Source organism: Culex pipiens, chromosome 1 (assembly GCF_016801865.2).
Source record: "Culex pipiens pallens isolate TS chromosome 1, TS_CPP_V2, whole genome shotgun sequence".
NCBI lineage: Eukaryota > Metazoa > Arthropoda > Insecta > Diptera > Culicidae > Culex > Culex pipiens.
In genome coordinates, this window is record NC_068937.1 from 87,048,821 (window position 1) to 87,076,741 (window position 27,921).

Below are 27,921 nucleotides of genomic sequence, written 5' to 3' on the forward strand. Positions count from 1 at the left end.
TCAGCATGAATTTTAAACCGAAAAATCGCTAAAAAATCACACTGCATCGATTTTCGACGCTCTATCGATTCACCTTGATAGAACTCGTCTATCTCGAACCCTCGAATTTTGAGAAAATAAATTCCGTGGAGGTCGAGTGATGTTCGTATGTGGTAAAATTTTGCAAAATTTTGTGTCGCGCCGTTCTCAGCTCCCATAAATCCGATTTCGATTTTCCTAAATGCAGATGAAAGCTAGTGTGCTGAACCTGGGCGAGTTGCCGCGCAAATTTCGAAATATCCATCTGTTTTCGGATGTGTCTAGACTTTTCCAGAAAATACACAGTTTTCAAATGAAAATATGGTCCAATTTTTTCATTTACATATCTTTTATTTATCTCAAAAATTGCATTTTTCGAGCTCTACAACCTCCCAAATTTTCATCCAGATTCATAATATGGTTCTGGAGTTAGAGCCGTTTGATTGACCTACCATAAGAAACAAAATCCCTAAAAAAAGGTAAAAGCCCACCTGGTGACCTTCGCCAACATTTTTCATTTCTGATTTTATTCGAAATTTCTTGCTACATTCATAGTACAGACCATGAGTGAGCATCTGAAACAAATTTGACATCGATCGGCAATCCCGATCAATTTTTAGAACGATTTACTTTTTGCCTTTCTTACTAAAGAAAGGTATAGGTTTTACTTTAAGCCAGGACGTCATTTCCAGCTTCGTAAATATGTCGATTCAGCATGAATTTTAAACCGAAAAATCGCTAAAAAATCACACTGCATCGATTTTCGACGCTCTATCGATTCACCTTGATAGAACTCGTCTATCTCGAACCCTCGAATTTTGAGAAAATAAATTCCGTGGAGGTCGAGTGATGTTCGTATGTGGTAAAATTTTGCAAAATTTTGTGTCGCGCCGTTCTCAGCTCCCATAAATCCGATTTCGATTTTCCTAAATGCAGATGAAAGCTAGTGTGCTGAACCTGGGCGAGTTGCCGCGCAAATTTCGAATTATCCATCTGTTTTCGGATGCGGCCAGACTTTTCCAGAAAATACACAGTTTCCAAATGAAAATATGGTCCAATTTTTTCATTTACATATCTTTTATTTATCTCAAAAATTGCATTTTTCGAGCTCTACAACCTCCCAAATTTTCATCCAGATTCATAATATGGTTCTGGAGTTAGAGCCGTTTGATTGACCTACCATAAGAAACAAAATCCCTAAAAAAAGGTAAAAGCCCACCTGGTGACCTTCGCCAACATTTTTCATTTCTGATTTTATTCGAAATTTCTTGCTACATTCATAGTACAGACCATGAGTGAGCATCTGAAACAAATTTGACATCGATCGGCAATCCCGATCAATTTTTAGAACGATTTACTTTTTGCCTTTCTTACTAAAGAAAGGTATAGGTTTTACTTTAAGCCAGGACGTCATTTCCAGCTTCGTAAATATGTCGATTCAGCATGAATTTTAAACCGAAAAATCGCTAAAAAATCACACTGCATCGATTTTCGACGCTCTATCGATTCACCTTGATAGAACTCGTCTATCTCGAACCCTCGAATTTTGAGAAAATAAATTCCGTGGAGGTCGAGTGATGTTCGTATGTGGTAAAATTTTGCAAAATTTTGTGTCGCGCCGTTCTCAGCTTCCATAAATCCGATTTCGATTCTCCTAAATGCAGATGAAAGCTAGTGTGCTGAACCTGGGCGAGTTGCCGCGCAAATTTCGAAATATCCATCTGTTTTCGGATGTGTCTAGACTTTTCCAGAAAATACACAGTTTTCAAATGAAAATATGGTCCAATTTTTTCATTTACATATCTTTTATTTATCTCAAAAATTGCATTTTTCGAGCTCTACAACCTCCCAAATTTTCATCCAGATTCATAATATGGTTCTGGAGTTAGAGCCGTTTGATTGACCTACCATAAGAAACAAAATCCCTAAAAAAAGGTAAAAGCCCACCTGGTGACCTTCGCCAACATTTTTCATTTCTGATTTTATTCGAAATTTCTTGCTACATTCATAGTACAGACCATGAGTGAGCATCTGAAACAAATTTGACATCGATCGGCAATCCCGATCAATTTTTAGAACGATTTACTTTTTGCCTTTCTTACTAAAGAAAGGTATAGGTTTTACTTTAAGCCAGGACGTCATTTCCAGCTTCGTAAATATGTCGATTCAGCATGAATTTTAAACCGAAAAATCGCTAAAAAATCACACTGCATCGATTTTCGACGCTCTATCGATTCACCTTGATAGAACTCGTCTATCTCGAACCCTCGAATTTTGAGAAAATAAATTCCGTGGAGGTCGAGTGATGTTCGTATGTGGTAAAATTTTGCAAAATTTTGTGTCGCGCCGTTCTCAGCTTCCATAAATCCGATTTCGATTCTCCTAAATGCAGATGAAAGCTAGTGTGCTGAACCTGGGCGAGTTGCCGCGCAAATTTCGAAATATCCATCTGTTTTCGGATGTGTCTAGACTTTTCCAGAAAATACACAGTTTTCAAATGAAAATATGGTCCAATTTTTTCATTTACATATCTTTTATTTATCTCAAAAATTGCATTTTTCGAGCTCTACAACCTCCCAAATTTTCATCCAGATTCATAATATGGTTCTGGAGTTAGAGCCGTTTGATTGACCTACCATAAGAAACAAAATCCCTAAAAAAAGGTAAAAGCCCACCTGGTGACCTTCGCCAACATTTTTCATTTCTGATTTTATTCGAAATTTCTTGCTACATTCATAGTACAGACCATGAGTGAGCATCTGAAACAAATTTGACATCGATCGGCAATCCCGATCAATTTTTAGAACGATTTACTTTTTGCCTTTCTTACTAAAGAAAGGTATAGGTTTTACTTTAAGCCAGGACGTCATTTCCAGCTTCGTAAATATGTCGATTCAGCATGAATTTTAAACCGAAAAATCGCTAAAAAATCACACTGCATCGATTTTCGACGCTCTATCGATTCACCTTGATAGAACTCGTCTATCTCGAACCCTCGAATTTTGAGAAAATAAATTCCGTGGAGGTCGAGTGATGTTCGTATGTGGTAAAATTTTGCAAAATTTTGTGTCGCGCCGTTCTCAGCTCCCATAAATCCGATTTCGATTTTCCTAAATGCAGATGAAAGCTAGTGTGCTGAACCTGGGCGAGTTGCCGCGCAAATTTCGAATTATCCATCTGTTTTCGGATGCGGCCAGACTTTTCCAGAAAATACACAGTTTCCAAATGAAAATATGGTCCAATTTTTTCATTTACATATCTTTTATTTATCTCAAAAATTGCATTTTTCGAGCTCTACAACCTCCCAAATTTTCATCCAGATTCATAATATGGTTCTGGAGTTAGAGCCGTTTGATTGACCTACCATAAGAAACAAAATCCCTAAAAAAAGGTAAAAGCCCACCTGGTGACCTTCGCCAACATTTTTCATTTCTGATTTTATTCGAAATTTCTTGCTACATTCATAGTACAGACCATGAGTGAGCATCTGAAACAAATTTGACATCGATCGGCAATCCCGATCAATTTTTAGAACGATTTACTTTTTGCCTTTCTTACTAAAGAAAGGTATAGGTTTTACTTTAAGCCAGGACGTCATTTCCAGCTTCGTAAATATGTCGATTCAGCATGAATTTTAAACCGAAAAATCGCTAAAAAATCACACTGCATCGATTTTCGACGCTCTATCGATTCACCTTGATAGAACTCGTCTATCTCGAACCCTCGAATTTTGAGAAAATAAATTCCGTGGAGGTCGAGTGATGTTCGTATGTGGTAAAATTTTGCAAAATTTTGTGTCGCGCCGTTCTCAGCTCCCATAAATCCGATTTCGATTTTCCTAAATGCAGATGAAAGCTAGTGTGCTGAACCTGGGCGAGTTGCCGCGCAAATTTCGAATTATCCATCTGTTTTCGGATGCGGCCAGACTTTTCCAGAAAATACACAGTTTCCAAATGAAAATATGGTCCAATTTTTTCATTTACATATCTTTTATTTATCTCAAAAATTGCATTTTTCGAGCTCTACAACCTCCCAAATTTTCATCCAGATTCATAATATGGTTCTGGAGTTAGAGCCGTTTGATTGACCTACCATAAGAAACAAAATCCCTAAAAAAAGGTAAAAGCCCACCTGGTGACCTTCGCCAACATTTTTCATTTCTGATTTTATTCGAAATTTCTTGCTACATTCATAGTACAGACCATGAGTGAGCATCTGAAACAAATTTGACATCGATCGGCAATCCCGATCAATTTTTAGAACGATTTACTTTTTGCCTTTCTTACTAAAGAAAGGTATAGGTTTTACTTTAAGCCAGGACGTCATTTCCAGCTTCGTAAATATGTCGATTCAGCATGAATTTTAAACCGAAAAATCGCTAAAAAATCACACTGCATCGATTTTCGACGCTCTATCGATTCACCTTGATAGAACTCGTCTATCTCGAACCCTCGAATTTTGAGAAAATAAATTCCGTGGAGGTCGAGTGATGTTCGTATGTGGTAAAATTTTGCAAAATTTTGTGTCGCGCCGTTCTCAGCTTCCATAAATCCGATTTCGATTCTCCTAAATGCAGATGAAAGCTAGTGTGCTGAACCTGGGCGAGTTGCCGCGCAAATTTCGAAATATCCATCTGTTTTCGGATGTGTCTAGACTTTTCCAGAAAATACACAGTTTTCAAATGAAAATATGGTCCAATTTTTTCATTTACATATCTTTTATTTATCTCAAAAATTGCATTTTTCGAGCTCTACAACCTCCCAAATTTTCATCCAGATTCATAATATGGTTCTGGAGTTAGAGCCGTTTGATTGACCTACCATAAGAAACAAAATCCCTAAAAAAAGGTAAAAGCCCACCTGGTGACCTTCGCCAACATTTTTCATTTCTGATTTTATTCGAAATTTCTTGCTACATTCATAGTACAGACCATGAGTGAGCATCTGAAACAAATTTGACATCGATCGGCAATCCCGATCAATTTTTAGAACGATTTACTTTTTGCCTTTCTTACTAAAGAAAGGTATAGGTTTTACTTTAAGCCAGGACGTCATTTCCAGCTTCGTAAATATGTCGATTCAGCATGAATTTTAAACCGAAAAATCGCTAAAAAATCACACTGCATCGATTTTCGACGCTCTATCGATTCACCTTGATAGAACTCGTCTATCTCGAACCCTCGAATTTTGAGAAAATAAATTCCGTGGAGGTCGAGTGATGTTCGTATGTGGTAAAATTTTGCAAAATTTTGTGTCGCGCCGTTCTCAGCTCCCATAAATCCGATTTCGATTTTCCTAAATGCAGATGAAAGCTAGTGTGCTGAACCTGGGCGAGTTGCCGCGCAAATTTCGAATTATCCATCTGTTTTCGGATGCGGCCAGACTTTTCCAGAAAATACACAGTTTCCAAATGAAAATATGGTCCAATTTTTTCATTTACATATCTTTTATTTATCTCAAAAATTGCATTTTTCGAGCTCTACAACCTCCCAAATTTTCATCCAGATTCATAATATGGTTCTGGAGTTAGAGCCGTTTGATTGACCTACCATAAGAAACAAAATCCCTAAAAAAAGGTAAAAGCCCACCTGGTGACCTTCGCCAACATTTTTCATTTCTGATTTTATTCGAAATTTCTTGCTACATTCATAGTACAGACCATGAGTGAGCATCTGAAACAAATTTGACATCGATCGGCAATCCCGATCAATTTTTAGAACGATTTACTTTTTGCCTTTCTTACTAAAGAAAGGTATAGGTTTTACTTTAAGCCAGGACGTCATTTCCAGCTTCGTAATTATGTCGATTCAGCATGAATTTTAAACCGAAAAATCGCTAAAAAATCACACAGCACCGATTTCCGACGCTTCGACGCCAAGTCGACAAGTTGTCAAGTTGAGCTTCGAATACTGGCGCAAGAATGCTGGCGCATATAGTTTGGCTCGACTTATACTCGTTTGTAGTTGCTTGTCTACCGATGTTTCCTACAACATGTAAGACATCGTAGCTTTTCGGTTTCTTTTTCCCAGTCCGTTTTTGCATAACTGTCCAATGTTTATGCAAAAACTTTTTTGACATAGGACATTCATCCGGGTACAATCAATTTGTTTCCCGTGTGCTCCTAAAATCGCCTTTAAGTAGGCTTCATTTGTCGTGTCGTTTTATTAAACAGAGTTCATTGGATTCCAATAGGAGCTTTCGAAGCTTCTAAGCTTTATATCGTTTGAAAAGTTTTCAATGCTCGCGACGCCAATGGCTATCTACCTAAGGTATTGCGATTGAGTGTGTAGTGGTGCGGTTGTAAAAATATCTATCTCTGACTCTCTCACTTTCGTAGACGCTGAATGGCAAGCTTCCCACTGTGCGGTTAACTCGGTTTTGCTTTGCGCCTGCTTTGTTCGGTTTTTGGGCTCGTACCAAAACTAGAAAACCAAAACCGCGGTGTGTGTCGTCACTTGCGCATTGGAAGCTAAGAATTTGTACGATTAAAAATATTCGATAGGTGAAAATTGTGTTTTCAATTTCTTTTAGAAAACACATCATTAATAATACCTTGCTTTAATCATAAGATTTTTTGTATCAAGTCGATGTTGTGAATTGAGAGAAGTTATATTCTTTAGTAAGAAAGGCTCTATCTCACCCCTGGTGGGATTAAATCGGGTTTTTTCTTGAAAATCGGTCTGTATTTCGAGCTGAGGCTTTATGCGGCCATCCAAAATGCACTTAACTTATGTGAAAATGTCCCAAGAATCCAGTAAAAATAACCACTTGCACCGCAAAAATCATCTAGTATCCATTTAACCCCAATTCCGCTATAAAAGCATTTTTGGCCGTTTTCAAATGTTAGGTCCGATTTTACAAATCTGAAAATATTTTTATCGAAAAGATCAGACAATTATACATAAGAATGACAATTTGCACTTGATTGTTTGACACATTTATGTTGATATAGAAATTAAACTAAATAAAAAGATTGAAGAATGAGTTTTGGGCCAATTTCCCCAAACGCTGAATAAACTGCCTTTTACATAATTTTTATTTTTATCAACATAAATTTGTTAAACTATCAAGTGCAAATCGTCATTCTTTTGTAAAATTGTCTGATTTTTTCGATAAAAATATTTTCAGATTTGTAAAATCGGACCTAACATTTGAAAACGGCCAAAAATGCTTTTATAGCGTAATTGGGGTTAAATGGACCCTAGATGATTTTTGCGGTGCAAGTGGTTATTTTTACTGGATTCCTGGGACATTTTTACATAAGTTAAGTGCATTTTGGATGGCCGCATAAAGCCTCCGCTCTAAATACAGACCGATTATCAAGAAAAAAATGTAAAAAAATGGGGAATTGGGGAAAAATGGACCCTTTGCCGTATCGTGCGGTGGATGAAACCATCACCAATCGATTCCCCGGAATTTTTTACATTAGAAAAACTATTTTTCATACCAGGGAACCAGCCGCGTTCAATTAAGTCCGATTTTGTGTTCCATTTCGCCCACTGTGCAATGCTGTAGAGCGAATAGTTTGATTGACAAAGAGAATGCATGGGCAAAGTTTCATCCAAATATTCTAAATCCATCGTTGAAGATTTAGTTAATGCACTAGTTGTGGGAATAGGCTCAGCCGGCTCACCATGTAGTTTTGTATGGAAATGAAACAAGAAAAAACATAATATTTGTATGGAAAATTGGCAGTAAGTTTGAGTTCACCAATTCAAAACATGAGCAGTGTTGTTAAACTTACAAAATTGGTGGATTTTTTGGAAACATTTCATCGCACAAATTTAATTACACATGTCAGGCTGACGTTTGGCGAAAAAGTGTCAATCCCCTTCAAACTTTTAACCGACATGGCATATTCAGATTAACAATACGGCTATGATTTCCTTGAGAATCCAACCTTGTAGCAGTCAACCCAGTAGCGGTGGCTTATGGAAAGCAGCAGCAAACCAGTGACACGGATGCAACGAGAGCGTAAAACGTTACCCGAATGAATAAAAATGAATAAATTAAAAATTCTTCCCTTTTCGGGGCTTGGTGGGGCTGAGGCGGGACTTTCCCTTCTGGCGTGGAGTTTGCCCTTTCTTTGCACCGCGGGGGGTATTTTCGAGGGAGGCTGGGGGCCCGAAAGGGTGATGTTGGGGGCCCCTTTTTCTGTGGGATGAATATTTAGTATATACTCTGCCTTCATGTGTTTATTTTTCCTCGTTCTCTCTGCAGTTGCGCCAGTTTGTGCCTCGAGCAGTATCATGATTGTTGGTGCATCGCTGGACGAGACGGTTCCGGTGCCGTGTCATGTAGCTGCCGATCCGCTGGACGTTTCGTTCGACTGGAACTTCTCCAACAGTGGCGAACGCTTCGAGGTGACCAGCGGCCAGTTCAACTTGCTGCAGGACTTTCACTCGTCGTCATCGGTGGCGTCTGATTCTGGACTGGGCGGAGGGATGGCCCCGTTGTACGATGCCATGGATGAAAACTCGGGTAAGTTGAGTTTGGGAGGGAGGAAGGGATTTGTCACTGTTTCGAAACAGTGTGGACCGTCCCACAATGAAACAACAGTTTTGAATGATTGACAGGTCGTTTGCTAAATTTAATTGTGTTTATTGCTGTTGAAAAAAACATCGTCAGTTCCACACAAAACCAATACACAGCCCGGGTACATTTGTGCACATATAAAAGTTGACAGATGAATAATTGTCCACTGATTCTGATTGTTCACGAACATTCTATATTTATGAAATTATCCATTATGGTTAACATGTTTGCGATTGGTGGCATGCAAATAGTCTTTCTAAACTGTAAGCGATTTATTACCACATCTATCGGTGGAATTCACAACCTCACAAGCTTTTATGAGCCACTGATGCGAAATAATTGGATATAATCGATCCTAATGGTTTTGTGGTGGGTAAATATTTTCACCTCAATTCACGCTATTACGGTGCCAGACAGATGATTTTATTTGAAATAAATACTACAGTTGAACAACAGTATCATGTAGGGGAGAGTGGGGAGACTTGATCCCCTTTTTTTGAATCGCACATAACTCTGTCAATTTCTCACAAAACTATAAACTTTTTGCATGAATTGAAAGCTTAAACATTCATCTATGTTTTGCTAATAAGGGTATTTCATCAGATGAACTCTTCGAATCATGCCAAGCGTTTTAAAAAAATATTTTAAACCGGCATTTTAAAAATGTTAGGGGTAACTTGATCCCCCTTTCAACATTATGAAGAAATGTTAAGCAAAATGTTTCTTATTCATCCAAACTTTTAATTTTCTATAAGTTACAGCAATTTCACATAAAACCTGTACGTTTGTGTTCAAAATATAACAAGTTTAGTATGTAAAATATTTAAAAACTTAAAATATTATTTTTTAGACCAAAATTAAGCATGTTTACAAAAGCTGGAAATTTTTGTTTACAAAACTTTTGAAAAAAGGTTCTAACTGCAGTAAGTTATGTACAACTATACTAAAGGAAACTATGTATGAAAACTCAGCCCAATTAATTAATCTTGAGGCTGATTCCAGTGACTGTAAAAATGCAGGGATCAAGTCTCCCTAAACGCACTTTTTTAAACAATTGATTGTAAAAATAGTATGACGATAAATTTAACATCAAATGCGTAAGGGTTTTGGAGTTGATAAGTTTATCAAACAATTCATGTATAAACAATATTTTTTTGAATAATTTTTGAGTGTTTTCTATACATATCAAAACAAAGAAAAAAAGATCTCTTGGAAGTTTTTTGCAGCTCGTTTTAGAAAAATGTGTGTAACTCAATCTGAACATTTTTTAATTTTTATCTTTGTTTTCTACAATGAGTTTTAGTTAATTTCGCACAACTTTCTAGAACACAGCTAATTGTTTTACCCACATGCTGACGAGATACAGGCTTGGGATCAAGTGTCCCCAGGGATCAAGTCTCCCCACTCTCCCCTACTCTGTTGGGTAATTGTTGATTTTTCGTAATTGATTTGCATTTCAAATACAGCTACTAAAACATTGTTGGTTCGACCAATATTAGACCTATTTGATTGAATATTTGACCATACTAATACCAGAAAAGCAATCAACAATTTGTTAGTTCACCATATTGCTTTAACCATGCATATTGCTACCTGTTCGGGTTAACTTAACGGTGAACCCGAATACAAAAATTTTGAACTTGAGTAACTTTTTCACTTTGCAATACATTTGCACTTTGAGCTTTGTAAAGGTTATTAATGGATGAAAATAAACTATTTCATAGCTATTTTTACTGAAAAATTGGCTCAAGAGCTAGAATTAGATAAGTTATCTCCAGAGAATGGGATCTATGTGGTCTTCCGACCAAAAATTTACACCTATAAAAAAAAACACTTGCAAACTCATTCATTCAAGAAATCTAACTAAAGCAACACTGCTTTGCTGTTCAATTCCAGAAACCATTTACGAGCTGCTGTACACGCCCAAAAGCGAACGAGACTATGGCACGCTCGCCTGTTGGGGCAAAAACTCAATTGGCAAGCAGCTGGAACCGTGTCTCTTTCAGGTCGTCCCCGCAGGTAAGGAAGCCTCATTCTCTCTTACTTTCTTCCACCCCCTCGAAGAATCTAATAACATGTGAACGGGCAGGCCAAACCCGCTTACCGTTGCAATTCCAATCCAATTTTCACCTAATTATCCTGCCTCGGAATAACATCAAAAAATTCTCTTACTTATTTCTTTCCATTTCTTTTTGGTAACCACAGCAAAGCCCTCCCCGTTGCGCAACTGCACCCTCCGGCCGTACTCGACGCTGCTGGCGACTCACGGAGGAGGTTCTGCGTCGTCCTCGTCTAATTCATCTGCAGCGTCAGCATCTTCATCTTCGTCGTCCTTCTATTACGGACCGGGTGCCGGCGGTGGCGGTGACATGGAAACCGGTGCCGTCTCTGCTTCGTCCTCGTCGGCTAATGGTGCCACCGTAGGTCAGCATTATCGGGAATCTAATTATATCAGCACACAATTCGTTAAAGATCGGAACGTGTCAAACGAACGTCAAACGAATATTACAAAATTTAATCAGAAGAGTACGTCGCCGGGCACTGTATCGAAAAGACGTGAACAGATCAAACACAAAAACGATGCCGGCGGGCGAACTGGCGGGGCAGTGGCGGGAAGTTCCGGTCTGACGACCCGTGGAAGAATTAGTGCAGCTGGTCATACTGTGGGATTGACCTCGGATGACAGTGACACGGACCTGGAAGCGGAGGAGGGTGGCGCTGGGAAGGGTGTCGAGGTGCTGATGGCAGCCCAAATATCGTCCGCATCGGACCAAGCAGCATCCGGTTCGTCTAGTTTCTCGCCATCATCGGAATCCTCGTCGTCAGAATCAGCAGCAGCAGCAGCGTCAGTGGAAGAGAGTAAGAGAAAAACAATTTCGACTAATGAAAGAAATAGTGGCATGAATTTGTTTAACACCGTAACGCTCGTCGGAGACGGCTTCCAGCAGGGCAGCTCGTCGTCTGCAGCTGGCAACACTGGCACCGGTGCAGGCACCAGCCCCGATGCTAATCATAGGCGGATGAAGAGAGAGAAACGTTTTAATGAAAATCTAGAAAATGAAATAAATAAAACACATTTCGATGATGATGATGAAATTTTCAATAGCACCAGCAGCAGCAGCAGCAGCGACGAGTACGAGAACGAAGGCATTAGAACTGTCGAACCTAGGTCAGGCCAGATCGGTTACAGTGCTGCCAGCAGCAATGGGAACAGTGAAGGGAATAATTATCACGGCAGTACGAGAGATGCAACACCGATTGCAGCAAAATTGAGATCGGAAAACGTTCGATATAATCGGTACCACTCGTCGTCGGACGGAACACAGGACGCTGGGAGACGGGGCGGTCTGGGACCACCATCACAGCAAGGATATGGTCCAAGCCACTCGTACGGCCACTACGTGGAGAACAGTGGAGGGGGAGGAGCGTCGGAGGTGCCGACGACGTTGGAGCTCGAGTGCGTGGCAGGATACGACGGGGGCCTGCCGCAGCACTTTTTTCTTGAAGCCTACGACTCGAGGACGCGCAAGTTGCGACTCAACATCACAAGTGCACTTAGCGATGTGCCACTGTTCCGGATAGATTTGTCTGGTGAGTGGAAAAGCTTTGATTTGAACGGTGAAAGGATTACACATTTTAATTAGAGCATTAATTGAAATAACTTGATTTTCAATTTAACGTTGGCACTCTTATTTATATTACCTCTACTGCCGTTCTACGCATAATTGTCCCAAGTTAAAAAAAAACACTCTTATTTGTAATCCTCTTGCTAAACATTAGATAAACAAGGCACAATACTTCGTAAAACTGATAATTTCGTGAAAGAAAATACTTGGTGGGACAATTATGCGTAGAAGTACAACGATGGGACAAACAGACTTGGTGTTGTTTTCAATGAGTTTCCGAACAAAGTAATAGATTTTATGTGTTTTTCTAAACGAATACATCAAATTAAACTTAAAAATGACAAAAAGTCAGAATCGGCCAAAAATTACATGGGACAATTTTGCGTAGAACGACACTCAAGTTAAGGTATGTTATCAAATGTTTTTTTTACAAGGCGTTTTATCAGACTACCCTGTTGAACCTTGAACCCAAAAAATGTTTTGAATTTTTTTCTAGGTCAATTTTTCGTAGAAAAAACTTTACATAAAAAATACGGAAAGTTTGATATTTCGCAAGATGAAAGAAGGACTGTTTCAACATTTTGCGGGTTTTTTAACTTTTTTATAATTTTTTTTCCATTTAAAAGGAATTTTCTCAGAAAAGTTGCTGTAATCGAATCGAATTCATGTTCAAATCCATCAAATTTCTTATAAATATGCTTTTAGAGACTCTTAACTACATGGATGGCCAATACTTGGTAAAATTTAAAAAAATTCCTAATAAAATTTACTTGATTTTTAGCTTTATTAAAAATATATCAAATTTAATGCTGAAAAAACTAGAACGACCGAAACAAAATATTTTTTTGTACAATTTGTCATGATAATAAAGCAACATATAGCCTGGCTTCAAATTAGAGCATCTTGGTTTAACTTAGGGTACCATACAATTTTTAAAACATTTTTGAATCAATTACATTGTAGAGAATAGTTTGCAAAACAAGTTCCCTAAAATGAGTGTATGTTTTGGTTCAATATAAGCAGAGTTAAGATCGGCTTCATAAATCAAAAAGGGACTTTTTCCAAAACTTCAGAATTTGATTCCCTTTCGCAGGTTGAACACACCATACTTTTTTATGTTTCTAGTGAATGAATTTTTATTCATTTCATCAAAAATTGATGTTCTAATAAACTATTGTAATTATAAAAATTATATGTGAGAAGGCGGTGTTAATCATACAGAAGTGAATTAAGGCTTCATCCATAAAGTACGTCACGCTAAAATCAGCCAAAATTTAATTTTAATTAAAAAGTTCTTGGAAAATACATTGTAACTAGTACAGTTGGTTTGCAATCATCAGTTTTCAAAAAAATAAAAATTTTGACAAACTTTTTCAGTTTTTCATCGGGGTTCAAATCACGGCTTGGCCCAACACAACTGATAATCACGACACCTTAGACATAGCCACTAAATCCGCTTTGTAAATGAGGCCCCGATAATCTTCATGGGTTATGGGAAAAATTACTTTTATTCAGTAATACTTAGTTTTTTGTTGTTGAATGAAATAGTCTTAGTTTAGCATTAGTGTTGCTGTATTTTCATGACAAATTGTGCAAAGAAAAAAAAAATCTTCGGTAGTCCTGTTTCTTACAACTTTGATTTTGGGGTAATTTCAAAGAAAGCTTTAAACTGGTAAATTTGGATGGGAAACTTTTTTATTCAATACATATTGGAATAAATGTGCAATTTCCCTGAGCCTCTCAGGGCATTTTAATAAGATATTTGATGGATATTTCAATGCACTCTTCGAAATGTCGAAATGGAGCCCTTCTTTCATGGTACCAAATATCAGCCTAGCAGATTTTTTTATTTTTTGTTCTCGGAAATATACACCGTGACCTCAACTTCAAACAATTGCCAAAATAATAGGATTTGTTCTAGGAACGTGATTTTTTCAGGAAGAGTGCCTAAAGATGATAACCCTTCAACTTTAAGATTACATTTCTTGACTTTTTTTTGATAAGGTCCTATAAACAAATGTAAACATTGAGTGTATCCCGCTTACTCCGATGGACTTTGACATAAGGTGTGAAAGGGATACACTCAATGTTTACATTTGTTTATAGGACCTTATCAAAAAAAAGTCAAGATTTCATTGATTGGAAACATTGTAAAAACCGTAAAAAATCACTTTGACCCCTAATCTCGTCACTCTCACTAACGGTTTACAATTGAAAATGTGCAAAATATTTTAGTTCCAGCTAGTATTTGGATAATTTTTTTGACGTAAGACTAATTTAAAAGTTTCGTTACGGTTTGCACAATGAACAATGTTAGGATAATTAGCAAGTTACTATGACGAAAATAAGCCTTGTTTAATAAATTGACAAGAATCACAGTCATTCGCCACTATGATTCCTGTACACTTCATAAACTAAACCTCACTGTACCCAAATTCGGCTGCCAGTGTCATGGGACCAATCTTCGCGGCAAAGGTCAAGTGTTTTCGATTTCACTTACCAAAACTAATTTATTCCAAGAAATGTCGGCAGCCCAACCCCGGCAGGAAGAAGTTCCATGAAGGAGTTTTCAGCCATAAAGTAAACCACACGCCACGTGGCTCTGTCCTCCGCCGCCAGAGGATCCCAATTTTCTTTTGTGCCTTTTACGACTTTTGTTTCTTCATTTCTGAGTGTAATCCTATTTATTACCCACGCCGGTCGAACTCAATTTTCCCCCCAGAACCATGCATCTCGCAGTGTTTTTCTATGTCTCTCTCTCACCGTATCTATTTTCCCGCTTCGTTTCTCTATTTCAGAGTTGAGCCCTAGCGATTCTTACACGCCAACCCTTCACCTGATTGCTTACAGTGTAAATCAGAAAGGACGCTCGGAGCCGACGATTCTCGAGGACATAGCGATTAATGAAGCTGAAAAAAGGACAGGTAGGTGTGCGACTTATATAGCTGGGTATTTCCATGAAACCCCGCTACTACACTCTGTTACTTTGGAGAGTATTTACTAAAATTTTACGAAAAAGTATGTAACAGAAAATTTTGAATCCGCCTAATGGGACATACAAAAAATGGGGTCGCGTAAACACGAACAAAGTTGATGCATCATATTTCACTGAAAACATTTTTTTTTATTTACAAAAATAAAAAAAGATTTCTATATTTGTATTTCAAAACCATCGAGTGTACAAGGTTTCAGCAAAACCTTGCCTTGACTTGGCTGACGGCCTTGGCTGACTGAGCACAATCAAGTGGCCCCTCGCTACTTCGAAGGAGTCGGCGGTGGGAAATGGGTTTGTGCATTGAACCTTCCATTATTAGATTTACTTTCGGGTCCTTTTCCATTCCCCCTCTCCCCTCTAGCGCCATCAATAGGGGGGGGGGGGGGGGGTCTTCAGAAAGGATTAGGCGAAAGTCCCAAGAAATGGACTGTTCTCGAATCTGGTGCATTATTACGGTGACCAGCCTCTGGTCACCAAAAGAACATCCGAAAAGAAGGGGGAAAAGAGCTGTATTTGTTTGCTCATTCGAGGGGAAAGCACTACATAATTCGAGAAACTGCGAGCGACGGAACCAATCCGATGACGATCGAAGGACTGAACGTGAGCGTCCCATACAAGTGGGTTTCCCCAGGCTGGCTCAAAATTGGTTGGGGACAGGTGACAGAACCAATTTACTCCTTTATTCAGAGCAGCGACCCTCTTTCTTCTCGGGTGGCGCCCAAGACGAAGGCGCAGGAAGGAAACTCGAATGTGCCTCAGGATGATATTTAAAGAAAGGGGCATCGAGAGCGACAAAAAAAAAGGGGTGAAAGTGGTTAAGAACCGTGTAAATATTGTCGAGATTTACGAAAAGCTATACACCGAGTGACCGAAAGCAGGGGATGGCTTATTCGAAAATAAATTGCCACATGGGAGCAGCCATTTTTTACGATACAGGGCGAATTATTGGTATCATTGAGGAAGGACGTGCCGATTTCGATACGCCCAGGTGCTCAGATTATCGGGGCAATTTTGCTGTCGGGCTTACATAAAAAAGCGATTTGCTTCATGTTATTTGATCTTAACATAGTATAACTTTGTCTGGCTATATAGTTATCCCATATGTTTGTCAAATGTTTATATAACATATTTGTTCAATGTTTATATAACAGATTGGAACACACACTCCTTCAGAATAACTTGATGTTTAAATTATTGGTGGTGTGTAGATATTAAAATAAAGAAATTCTGTCTTAAATTGTGAGTAAATCAACCGGAATACGATGTATCAAGATTTCGTTTGAACACATTGCAATACTTATAAAACTACGGAAACTACAGATACGCCTACATTGAAATCCAGAATGTCACTTTTAGGGTTCCAATCGAGCAATAGGGCCATACAAGATCTAGATTCGAATCGCCTCGAAATCTCTTTGGTCAAAAAACGAAATTTTCAAACATAACAAAATAAGATAAATTGATTATTTTATAATGACACAACTCGAAATATTTGAAGTTGAAGTTAGTAAAAGCTTCAGTTTCATAAAGGCATGTTAGATTTGGACTCCTTGAAAAAGCTTCAATCGACTACCCCCAAAGATAAACGTGGGTGCCATGGTAGTTTAAAATAATTTCTAAGAATGACTACCAAAATTTAAAATTTTATTTATTTGTTTTTGAATTCTGTAATTTGGAGCATGTTCAAGGAGCTCAAATATATCATACCTTGACGAAACTCGAACGTTTACTGACATCAGTTTGTCACTTAAACTACCCTTTAATCAAGATTATTAACGAGTTTTTCAATATCGTTTAAACATTGATTGTTTTAAACAATTTAACACATGGGTTATTCTCCGCCAACTCACACAGCAGTTGCCCCGACCCCTCTTCGATTTGCGTGAAACTTTGTCCTAAGGGGTAACTTTTGTCCCTGATCACGAATCCGAGGTTCGTTTTTTGATATCTCGTGACGGAGGAGCGGTACGACCTCTTTTATTTTTGAACATGCGAAAGAATATGTGTTTTTATTAATTTGCAGGCTGAAACGGTGATGAGATAGAAATTTGGTGTCAAAGGGACTTTTATGTAAAATTAGACGCCCGATTTGATGGCGTACTCAGAATTCCGATAAAACGTATTTTTCATCGAAAAAAAACACTAAAACAGTTTTAAAAATTCTCCCATTTTCCGTTACTTGACTGTAAAAATTTTTGCAACACGTCATTTTATGGGAAATTTAATGTACTTTTCGAATCTATATTGACCCAGAAGGGTCATTTTTTCATTTAGAACAACATTTTTCATTTTAAAATTTCGTGTTTTTTCTAACTTTGCAGCGTTTTTTTTACAGTATAACAATGTTCTACAAAGTTGTAGAGCAGACAATTACAAAATTTGTAATATATAGACATAAGGGGTTTGCTTATAAACATCACGAGTTATCGCAATTTTACGAAAAAAAGTTTTGAAAATGTTGGTCGTCGTTGATCATGGCCGTTCATGGTCACCCGCGACAGACACGAACGACGAAACAAAGAGAAACGCAAAAAGTAACTTTTTCAAAAAAATTTTTCGTAAAATCGCGATAACTCGTGATGTTTATAAGCAAACCCCTTATGTCTATATATTAAAATTTTTGTAATTGTCTGCTCTACAACTTTGTAGAACATTGTTACACTCTAAAAAATAACCCTGCAAAGTTAGAAAAAACACGAAACTTTAAAATGAAAAAAAATGTTCTAAATGAAAAAATGACCCTTCTGGATCAATGTAGATTCGAAAAGTACATTAAATTTCCCATAAAATGACATGTTCCAAATTTTTTTACAGTCGAGTTACGGAAAATGGGAGAATTTTTAAAACTTTTGTAGTGTTTTTTTCGATGAAAAATACTTTTTTTCGGAATTCTGAGTACGCCATCAAATCGGGCGTCTAATTTTACATAAAAGTCCCTTTTACACCAAATTTCTATCTCATCACCGTTTCAGGCTGCAAATTATTGAAAAACACCTCTTTTTTCGCATGTTCAAAAATGGAAGGGGTCGTACCGCCCCTCCGTCACGAGATATCAAAAAACGGACCTCGGATTCGTGATCAAGGACAAAAGTTACCCCTTAGGACAAAGATTCACGCAAATCGAAGAGGGGTCGGGGCAACTTTTCCCGATTTCGTGTGAGTTGGTAGAGAATTACCCAAACTCCCGAAACTCGACTTATTTGAAAATATAAATTTTGAGGAATTTAAATTTGAATTTTCTAAAACCAGAGAAAAAAGAAACACCAAAGATACGCAGAAAATGCAGTCCCTGGAGCGAAATGTGAGAAAATAAAAAAGCTGAATGGATAAAACCAACGACCAGCAGCAGCGTGACAATAAAAATAAATGGTGGTAATTTTTGAACTTTTTATTACAAACATATTATTTTTCCGCTCTGCTGCTGGCGGGGCATTTTTTTCCTTCACAGCTGCTTTCCCACTGTTCATCCACGCTCCTGCTCAATGGTCTATTTTATTCGGTTGCCACTTAATCCTCATTTGGCGTGTACATGGCGACGGTGTGAGAATGGAAGCCCGGGCAGACGGTGATAACAAAATTCATGCCATTTCAATAACAAATACTGTTAAAATAACAGAAAGTGTTATGGAATCTTCTTGAAAAATCCATTCTTGCATAAGATTTAAATAACAGTTTATGTTATCATAACAAAATTTGTTATTGGTTTGATATTGGTTGGAAGCAAAAACAACTTGGGAATAACATTTTTTGTTATGGAAGAATACCTCCAACTGTTATTGGGATGATCGGATTAGTTGTTATTTCCGTCTGCTCGGGAGAGAAGAAAAACGAAAAACTGAGAGCGCGAATAACCGGATTTGGCTTACTTCCTCCCACACCACCCTTCAAATCGTTACTATTGTGCTATCTTGTCTCATGAGGGTTCGAAATTTACTGGAAAAAATCATAAAATCATAAAATCATAAAATCATAAAATCATAAAATCATAAAATCATAAAATCATAAAATCATAAAATTATAAAATCATAAAATCATAAAATCATAAAATCATAAAATCATAAAATCATAAAATCATAAAATCATAAAATCATAAAATCATAAAATCATAAAACCATAAAATCATAAAATCATAAAATCATAAAATCATAAAATCATAAAATCATAAAATCATAAAATCATAAAATCATAAAATCATAAAATCATAAAATCATAAAATCATAAAATCATAAAATCATAAAATCATAAAATCATAAAATCATAAAATCATAAAATCATAAAATCATAAAATCATAAAATCATAAAGTCATAAAATCATAAAATCATAAAATCATAAAATCATAAAATCATAAAATCATAAAATCATAAAATCATAAAATCATAAAATCATAAAATCATAAAATCATAAAATCATAAAATCATAAAATCATAAAATCATAAAATCATAAAATCATAAAATCATAAAATCATAAAATCATAAAATCATAAAATCATAAAATCATAAAATTATAAAATCATAAAATCATAAAATCATAAAATCATAAAATCATAAAATCATAAAATCATAAAATCATAAAATCATAAAATCATAAAATCATAAAATCATAAAATCATAAAATCATAAAATCATAAAATCATAAAATCATAAAATCATAAAATCATAAAATCATAAAATCATAAAATCATAAAATCATAAAATCATAAAATCATAAAATCATAAAATCATAAAATCATAAAATCATAAAATCATAAAATCATAAAATCATAAAATCATAAAATCATAAAATCATAAAATCATAAAATCATAAAATCATAAAATCATAAAATCATAAAATCATAAAATCATAAAATCATAAAATCATAAAATCATAAAATCATAAAATCATAAAATCATAAAATCATAAAATCATAAAATCATAAAATCATAAAATCATAAAATCATAAAATCATAAAATCATAAAATCATAAAATCATAAAATCATAAAATCATAAAATCATAAAATCATAAAATCATAAAATCATAAAATCATAAAATCATAAAATCATAAAATCATAAAATCATAAAATCATAAAATCATAAAATCATAAAATCATAAAATCATAAAATCATAAAATCATAAAATCATAAAATCATAAAATCATAAAATCATAAAATCATAAAATCATAAAATCATAAAATCATAAAACCATAAAATCATAAAATCATAAAATCATAAAATCATAAAATCATAAAATCATAAAATCATAAAATCATAAAATCATAAAATCATAAAATCATAAAATCATAAAGTCATAAAATCATAAAATCATAAAATCATAAAATCATAAAATCATAAAATCGTAAAATCATAAAATCATAAAATCATAAAATCATAAAATCATAAAATCATAAAATCATAAAATCATAAAATCATAAAATCATAAAATCATAAAATCATAAAATCATAAAATCATAAAATCATAAAATCATAAAATTATAAAATCATAAAATCATAAAATCATAAAATCATAAAATCATAAAATCATAAAATCATAAAATCATAAAATCATAAAATCATAAAATCATAAAATCATAAAATCATAAAATCATAAAATCATAAAATCATAAAATCATAAAATCATAAAATCATAAAATCATAAAATCATAAAATCATAAAATCATAAAATCATAAAATCATAAAATCATAAAATCATAAAATCATAAAATCATAAAATCATAAAATCATAAAATCATAAAATCATAAAATCATAAAATCATAAAATCATAAAATCATAAAATCATAAAATCATAAAATCATAAAATCATAAAGTCATAAAATCATAAAATCATAAAATCATAAAATCATAAAATCATAAAATCATAAAATCGTAAAATCATAAAATCATAAAATCATAAAATCATAAAATCATAAAATCATAAATTTCAAGAATTTTCTATGTTTAAAACAAATTTGTATTAATATCATATTTGTAAATGTCCTGAATTATTACGTAAATCAAGGTTTCACAAAGAAAGATATTTAATCCTCGAAAACTTACAAATTCACAAAAAATAAGTGAAATGAGACTGCACAACAGCGTCAAAATGTGTGTAGGAACGTGTAGGTGTTTGTGTGTCCTGTCGATATGGGAAAGTTAAAAATGATGCTAATGGCTGTCCTGAGCACTCTGTCGGCTCGTATAAAGCGGATGAGTGCGGAAAGCGCACGGCCATGACCACGACGACGACGCCGGATTCGTCCGAGAAGTTCCCTCCATCCCTGGGTTCTACAATAATGTGGCTTCTTCTTCTTCTTCCCGGAGCAGGCAGCACAATAGTTGGGTGCGCTTTTTGGCCACCCTTTTTATCAGGCTGCCCTAGGGCCAGGGCCGGGGCCAAAACGGAAATGGTTAGTCTCAGACTTTTTTCACGTTCCGTTCAACAGAGTGGTGGCATTTGGCGTCGCTTCTATCTGTTTATTAAATTTACGGCAAATTAGTTTTAATGGGCCAAGATTACTTGGAATGGTTGTTGCTTATTTTTATATTTTTTGTGGGAGTCAGTTTTAAAAGCTTCCCAGATGGGGGGTTAAGGTTATCGGATTATTGATTTAAATGCGCGATGGTTTTTGGTAGAAGCGTAGTGCCTAGCAAATTGAAATGATTTTACAATAACTTGTGTGCTTGCCACAGCGTGGTGGCGGCAAAATGTTATCAACAGAGATTTTTTTTTCTAATTAATATGTATGACTTCAATAAACCCTCAGCGAAATTTAGTGTTTTCAAAAAATACGCCGTTTTATAGTCGTTTGATTTTGTAGGGGCAGATTTTGCAAAATAATGCCAAACTTCGAGGTCCTGTAACTAGATAAAAAAAAAAACTAGCGTCCAATCAAGCTCATACTTGGTACCTGGACTCAGTAAACCAATTCAATCAAGCTCTGCATTGAAAGGCGAGAAGGAAACTTTCAACCACTCTTGTAATTGTAGGTTTTAATAATTATTTAATTGAGTCAAAGTTATTTTATAACAATTTTATAATTTGTTTAAAGTCACCTCTGGAATAGGGTGCCCAGAATATGGGACTGTTTCTCAAAACCTAGTCCACAAGCTGAATATTGTTCCTTGAGCTATTTTAGGACTCTGGGCCAAATATGAGCTAAATCGGTCAACATTAACCCATTGATACTCGAAGGTGAAGTTTGTATGGGAAAAATCGGAAAAAATGTATGGAAAACCTAACATTCTTACGGTTTGGTCTGCACGGTACGCTACTTCCATCCAAATATTCTATAAAGTGAGAAATTTTATGCTCTACAACTTTGTAGAACACACCAAAGCTGTGAAAAATGAACCTGAAAAGTTATTAGGGATTTAAAAAAGTCATTATTGTATGAAAAACATTTTTTTCACCAACTTTAGGCTCGGGTATCAATGGGTTAATCTTACCCAATTTCGCTCAAAATTGGCACAGATGCTTTAAATAACCCAATAAACCGTTTTCCGCTTGTGGAGCAGTTGGTAATTTTTTCTGGGCACCCTACTCTAGAATCATTATCACTCCTATTAATGATACATACACATTGGTGGCCAAAAGTTAGTAAACAACTTTAAGCTGAATTTAAGGCGTTGCCACCTTTCCATTTGAACTCACTGCATTGTGAATACAGTAGCTACGAGTATCAAAAAAAAAAAAAAATATTATGTAGAATTTTCTGTTCATCAAAATCACTAGGATTATTATCCTTTTGAGCGACTTTTTTCTGATAAGGGAACGTGTCTAGATAAACATCCAGCATGCAAATCGGTTCATGATTGATTCAGTACTAGTCAACCTTATTTTATAACATTAAAGTAAATGATATTCAATCCAGTTTTAAGTTTCAACCATCATCCACTTCCTTTCTGCCCCTATGGTAAATGGTTATAATTAATGAACCAGCAGCCAGAATTTCACTGGCACAGCCCGAAAACAGCCGGGCCTCATATCCACCATTAATCCACTAATCGTTTTCGCATTTTGCCTATCCCAGAGAGCGAGAGGGCAAAAAACTGTGGAGAAAAGTGCTGGTAAAAGTGGGCGGAAGCGATTAAATAAATCACTCTTTTAGTACTTCGATCCACAGCCATTCCACGTTTAAAGCATACCATGCTCTTGACAAACAAAAAAAAAATAACGAGGAGATAGAATGCCGTTATCAGACTGGTAAAACTTTCCCAGAATATTGCTCAATATTCCCGCACGTCCGTTTATGGCAACTCGGTGGAGCTCGTTTTTTTCATGGAAAAATCCATCTTGCTGTAAAAATTCACTAAAGCATGTTGCGCAGCGAGCGGAAACGATGCACCATATCTTCCCTAACGGGATATTTCACATTTTCGAGGCAACGAATGGTGCAATCCCAAATGTATTGTGAAACATAGCGTTGCATAAGTTGAAGGAGAACAACAATCCTGCACAACCAAGGAATTGGTAAGGTTTTTGCAGCTTGTCTAGCAATCCTTAGAGAACTAGAACTTCTCTAAAACCTTCTTTAAAAACGTTACTTAATCCACCTTTAAGTGGTTGGTGCCATCCTCGCATTCATAAAGTGAATACACTACACAGCCTCAAAAAAGTGTATGAATAACACTTATTTTTTTATCAAAATATCTGAGATCCGGCCTCAAGAAAAGTGCATTAAAAACACTAAAGTACTTACAACTTTTAACCTTCCTACGGTATTGGGGTCCTTTTCGGCCTTTTTGAAAATTAAATTTGCCATAAGTTTTGTTATATACATGCTAGAGCCTTCAAATTTTCTGACATTAAATTTATAGTATAAATACACATTTCACAGAACAAATAAACCTCGGACGACCCCTAGGGGAGCGTCCATAACAAAAGTTACTTTAAAGGTATTGGGGTCCTTTTCGACCCCAAACTTTAAAAAATTGTCAAAAATCCAGTTTTTGACCGCTTCCCGTTCTTTTGATCACAAATGAAAGCTTAGAACGTCCCCTTTTCGAAACCGACCCGGAATACCGGATTTGGTCACTGTGGCCACCGGGAATCGGCTACAACCGAAAAAAGGCCTTTTTGAGACCCCAACTTTGACGACCTGTATCTCCGGCAAATTTAAACCAATCAGGATGCTCCGGGTTGCATTCGACAGGTATATACCTGTACTTTGACCACAAATATTAATATCAGGGCCAGGTGACCTACCGGTTCTGGAAATCCGGAACATCCGAAAAGTTCATATTTTACTGTTTTTCACGTATATGTGATACCAATACTCTGTTGATAGTTGAAATTGATCCATAAAACTTACTAAAAACACAATACACGATTACCAGAACCACTCTGGAATGTTAGTGGCCACTTCCGGGTAACCTGGAACCGGTTCCCGGGTACCCGATGAACGGCCAATTTGATTTTTTTGTTGAAAACCCATCATGTCGCATATCAAACTTCATGAAATTGAAAGATATGTCCATCTTTGGTAATGCCGTTAATCGCTGAGCCATCCTGGCCAATCTGGAACCGGCTACCGGTGGGCCCTTGGGGACACTCCCGGAATATGAGAGAAACCCTATCATCCGACATATCAAACTTCATGAAATTGAAAGATATGTCAATTTACGGTCTTGCCAATGTTCGCTGACCCATTGTGGCCAATTTGGAACCGGTTACCGGTGGCCCCTTGGGGACACTCCCGGAATATGAGAGAAACCCTATCATCCGACATATCAAACTTCATGAAATTGAAAGATATGTCAATCTACGGTCATGCCAATGTTCGCTAACCCATCCTGGCCAATCTGGAACCGGTTACCGGTGGCCCCTTGGGGACACTCCCGGAATATGAATGTATCTTTACCACCCGACATATCAAACTTCATGAAATTGAAAACTACGTCAATCTACGGACATGATGTTGTTCGCTGACCGTTGGTTGACATATCTTTCAATTTCATGAAGTTTGATGCGTCGAATGATAGGGTTTCTCTCATATTCCGGGAGTGTCCCCAAAGGGGCTACCGGTAACCGGTTCCAAATTTGCCAGGATGGCTCAGCGAACAACGGCATGACCGTAAATTGACATATCTTTCAATTTCATGAAGTTTGATAAGTCGGATGATAGGGTTTCTCTCATATTCCGGAAGTGTCCCCAAGGGGCCACCAGTAACCGGTTCCAAATTGGCCAGGATGGGTCAGCAAATAATGGCATGACCGTAGATTGACATATCTTTCAATTTCATGAAGTTTGATATGTCGGATGATAGGGTTTCTCTCATATTCCGGGAGTGTCCCCAAGGGGCCACCGGTAACCGGTTCCAAATTGGCCACAATGGGTCAACGAACATTGGCAAGACCGTAAATTGACATATCTTTCAATTTCATGAAGTTTGATATGTCGGATGATAGGGTTTCTCTCATATTCCGGGAGTGTCCCCAAGGGCCCACCGGTAGCCGGTTCCAGATTGGCCAGGATGGCTCAGCGATTAACGGCATTACCAAAGATGGACATATCTTTCAATTTCATGAAGTTTGATATGCGACATGATGGGTTTTCAACAAAAAAATCAAATTGGCCGTTCATCGGGTACCCGGGAACCGGTTCCAGGTTACCCGGAAGTGGCCACTAACATTCCAGAGTGGTTCTGGTAATCGTGTATTGTGTTTTTAGTAAGTTTTATGGATCAATTTCAACTATCAACAGAGTATTGGTATCACATATACGTGAAAAACAGTAAAATATGAACTTTTCGGATGTTCCGGATTTCCAGAACCGGTAGGTCACCTGGCCCTGATATTAATATTTGTGGTCAAAGTACAGGTATATACCTGTCGAATGCAACCCGGAGCATCCTGATTGGTTTAAATTTGCCGGAGATACAGGTCGTCAAAGTTGGGGTCTCAAAAAGGCCTTTTTTCGGTTGTAGCCGATTCCCGGTGGCCACAGTGACCAAATCCGGTATTCCGAGTCGGTTTCGAAAAGGGGACGTTCTAAGCTTTCATTTGTGACCAAAAGAACCAGAATCGGTCAAAAACTGGATTTTTGACGATTTTTTAAAGTTTGGGGTCGAAAAGGACCCCAGTACCTTATGTGTGATTTTTTTTTAATACCAAGGGAAGGTTAATAGGGTTGTCAGATCTTCAATCTTTTGGGCTTGTTGGAAAGGTCTTTTGATAACCTAACCAACGATGGGTCGCATGATAGATCCGGACATCTTTTTCATCAAAATATTTGAGATCCGTCCTCAAAAAAGTGTATAATTAACACTTAAGTGCTCATAACTTTTGATGGGGTTGTCAGATCTTCAATCTTTTGAACGCGTTGGAAAGGTCTTTCAAATACCTTTCTAACAATATATAGCATAGCGGGTTTTCTTAAAAGAACCACCCTTTTTGCAATCTTCCGAAGTTTAGCTAAAATCGTTTTTTTAGCATAACTTTTGAAGTACTTTTCTAAACTTCATAATATTAACTAGGGTCTTGTGGGACCCCAAGACGGATCGAATGAGACCAAAACGGTCCAAATCGGTTCAGCCAGTTTTTCGGTGCACGGACTTACAGACATACACACGCACAGACATTTGTTCAGAATTTGATTCTGAGTCGATAGGTATACGTGAAGGTGGGCCTACGACAGTGCTTCTCAACCGGTGAGGAATTCCCCCCTAGGGGGAATGAGGATGCAATAGAAATCCATTGCCTCTAAACGCGTTTTCAAAAACAACCATACCCGGAACTTTCTTTAAAAGTATCGAATTGGTAAGGATTTTTCAATACTGAACATGTATTTTGTGGATATTTTTAATCTACTAAACAAAAGCGGTTAAGATATAAAATAGAAAAGGATTGGATTTTTTTTTCGACTTTGGTTTTCATTTCAAACAATAGCTAATCTTATTTTTTTGTATTTTTTCCTAAAATTAGAGTTAATAGTTAATTTTTAAAGAGATTATTTGTGTACACTTCTAAAAATTAACAGCTCTTTGAAAATAAATTAAACTAAACATTTTGATAGTATTTATATCGCATTTTAACAAGTAGATTTTTTCAATGTTTTTGTGATTGTGAAAGGATGACGTTACTTTTTCAAATATTTTTTCATCGTATTGCATTGATTCAATCACGAGACCCTTATTTTTTTCCAGGAGCAGTGGTTTTAATCAGATTGTTTAGTTTTAAAGAATTCAAATATTGTTTGAACTTGAACAGAAAAACTTTTTTACTTATTTTTAAATGTGTTGAGGATTAATTCCCGTACAATTTTGTTAAATTTTGCATAGAATATTTATGAATTAAAAAATAAATGGGTTTTCATTTAATAAAACCATGAGCTTTAATTCAAACAGGAACGTTAATTTCATTTCATTGTTCATTTTATTTCACAAACTGTGTTAATATTTTTGTTTTTTGCTTTTTTATGATAACTTCAATCTTATGGTAAGCATTGAATCTAAAATTATGTCTAAGATTATATTTAATTTTTTTCTCTAAATTCTAGGGGGGAAATGAAGGTTGTAATAACGAACTACACGGAGAAAAAGAGTTCCCAAAATCGTGAACAAGCGTTCATGAAAATGAGAACCACGAACAAAGTGTTCAAATTTCATGGTACGTTTTTCAAAATCGTACCATGGAATTTGAACACTTTGTTCGAGGTTCCCATTTTCATGAACGCTTGTTCACGATTTTGGGAACTCTTTTTTCTCCGTGTAGGGGGCAATTACCACCACTAGTTCATTAATTAAAAATTAAATAAAAACCAGAACTTGA

The 27,921-nt window shown here is 36.3% G+C and overlaps 1 protein-coding gene across 1 annotated transcript in view; it reads left to right on the forward strand.

Moving 5' to 3' along the window:
* Positions 1-27,921, forward strand: part of LOC120422133 (uncharacterized) — a 464,835-nt gene that overhangs the window by 393,125 nt on the left and 43,789 nt on the right. Inside the window, exons 11-14 of the mRNA XM_039585507.2 lie at positions 8,238-8,498; positions 10,449-10,571; positions 10,758-12,143; positions 14,977-15,102. Of these exons, the coding sequence (XP_039441441.1) occupies positions 8,238-8,498; positions 10,449-10,571; positions 10,758-12,143; positions 14,977-15,102 (1,896 nt within the window). The remainder of the gene's footprint in view (positions 1-8,237; positions 8,499-10,448; positions 10,572-10,757; positions 12,144-14,976; positions 15,103-27,921) is intronic.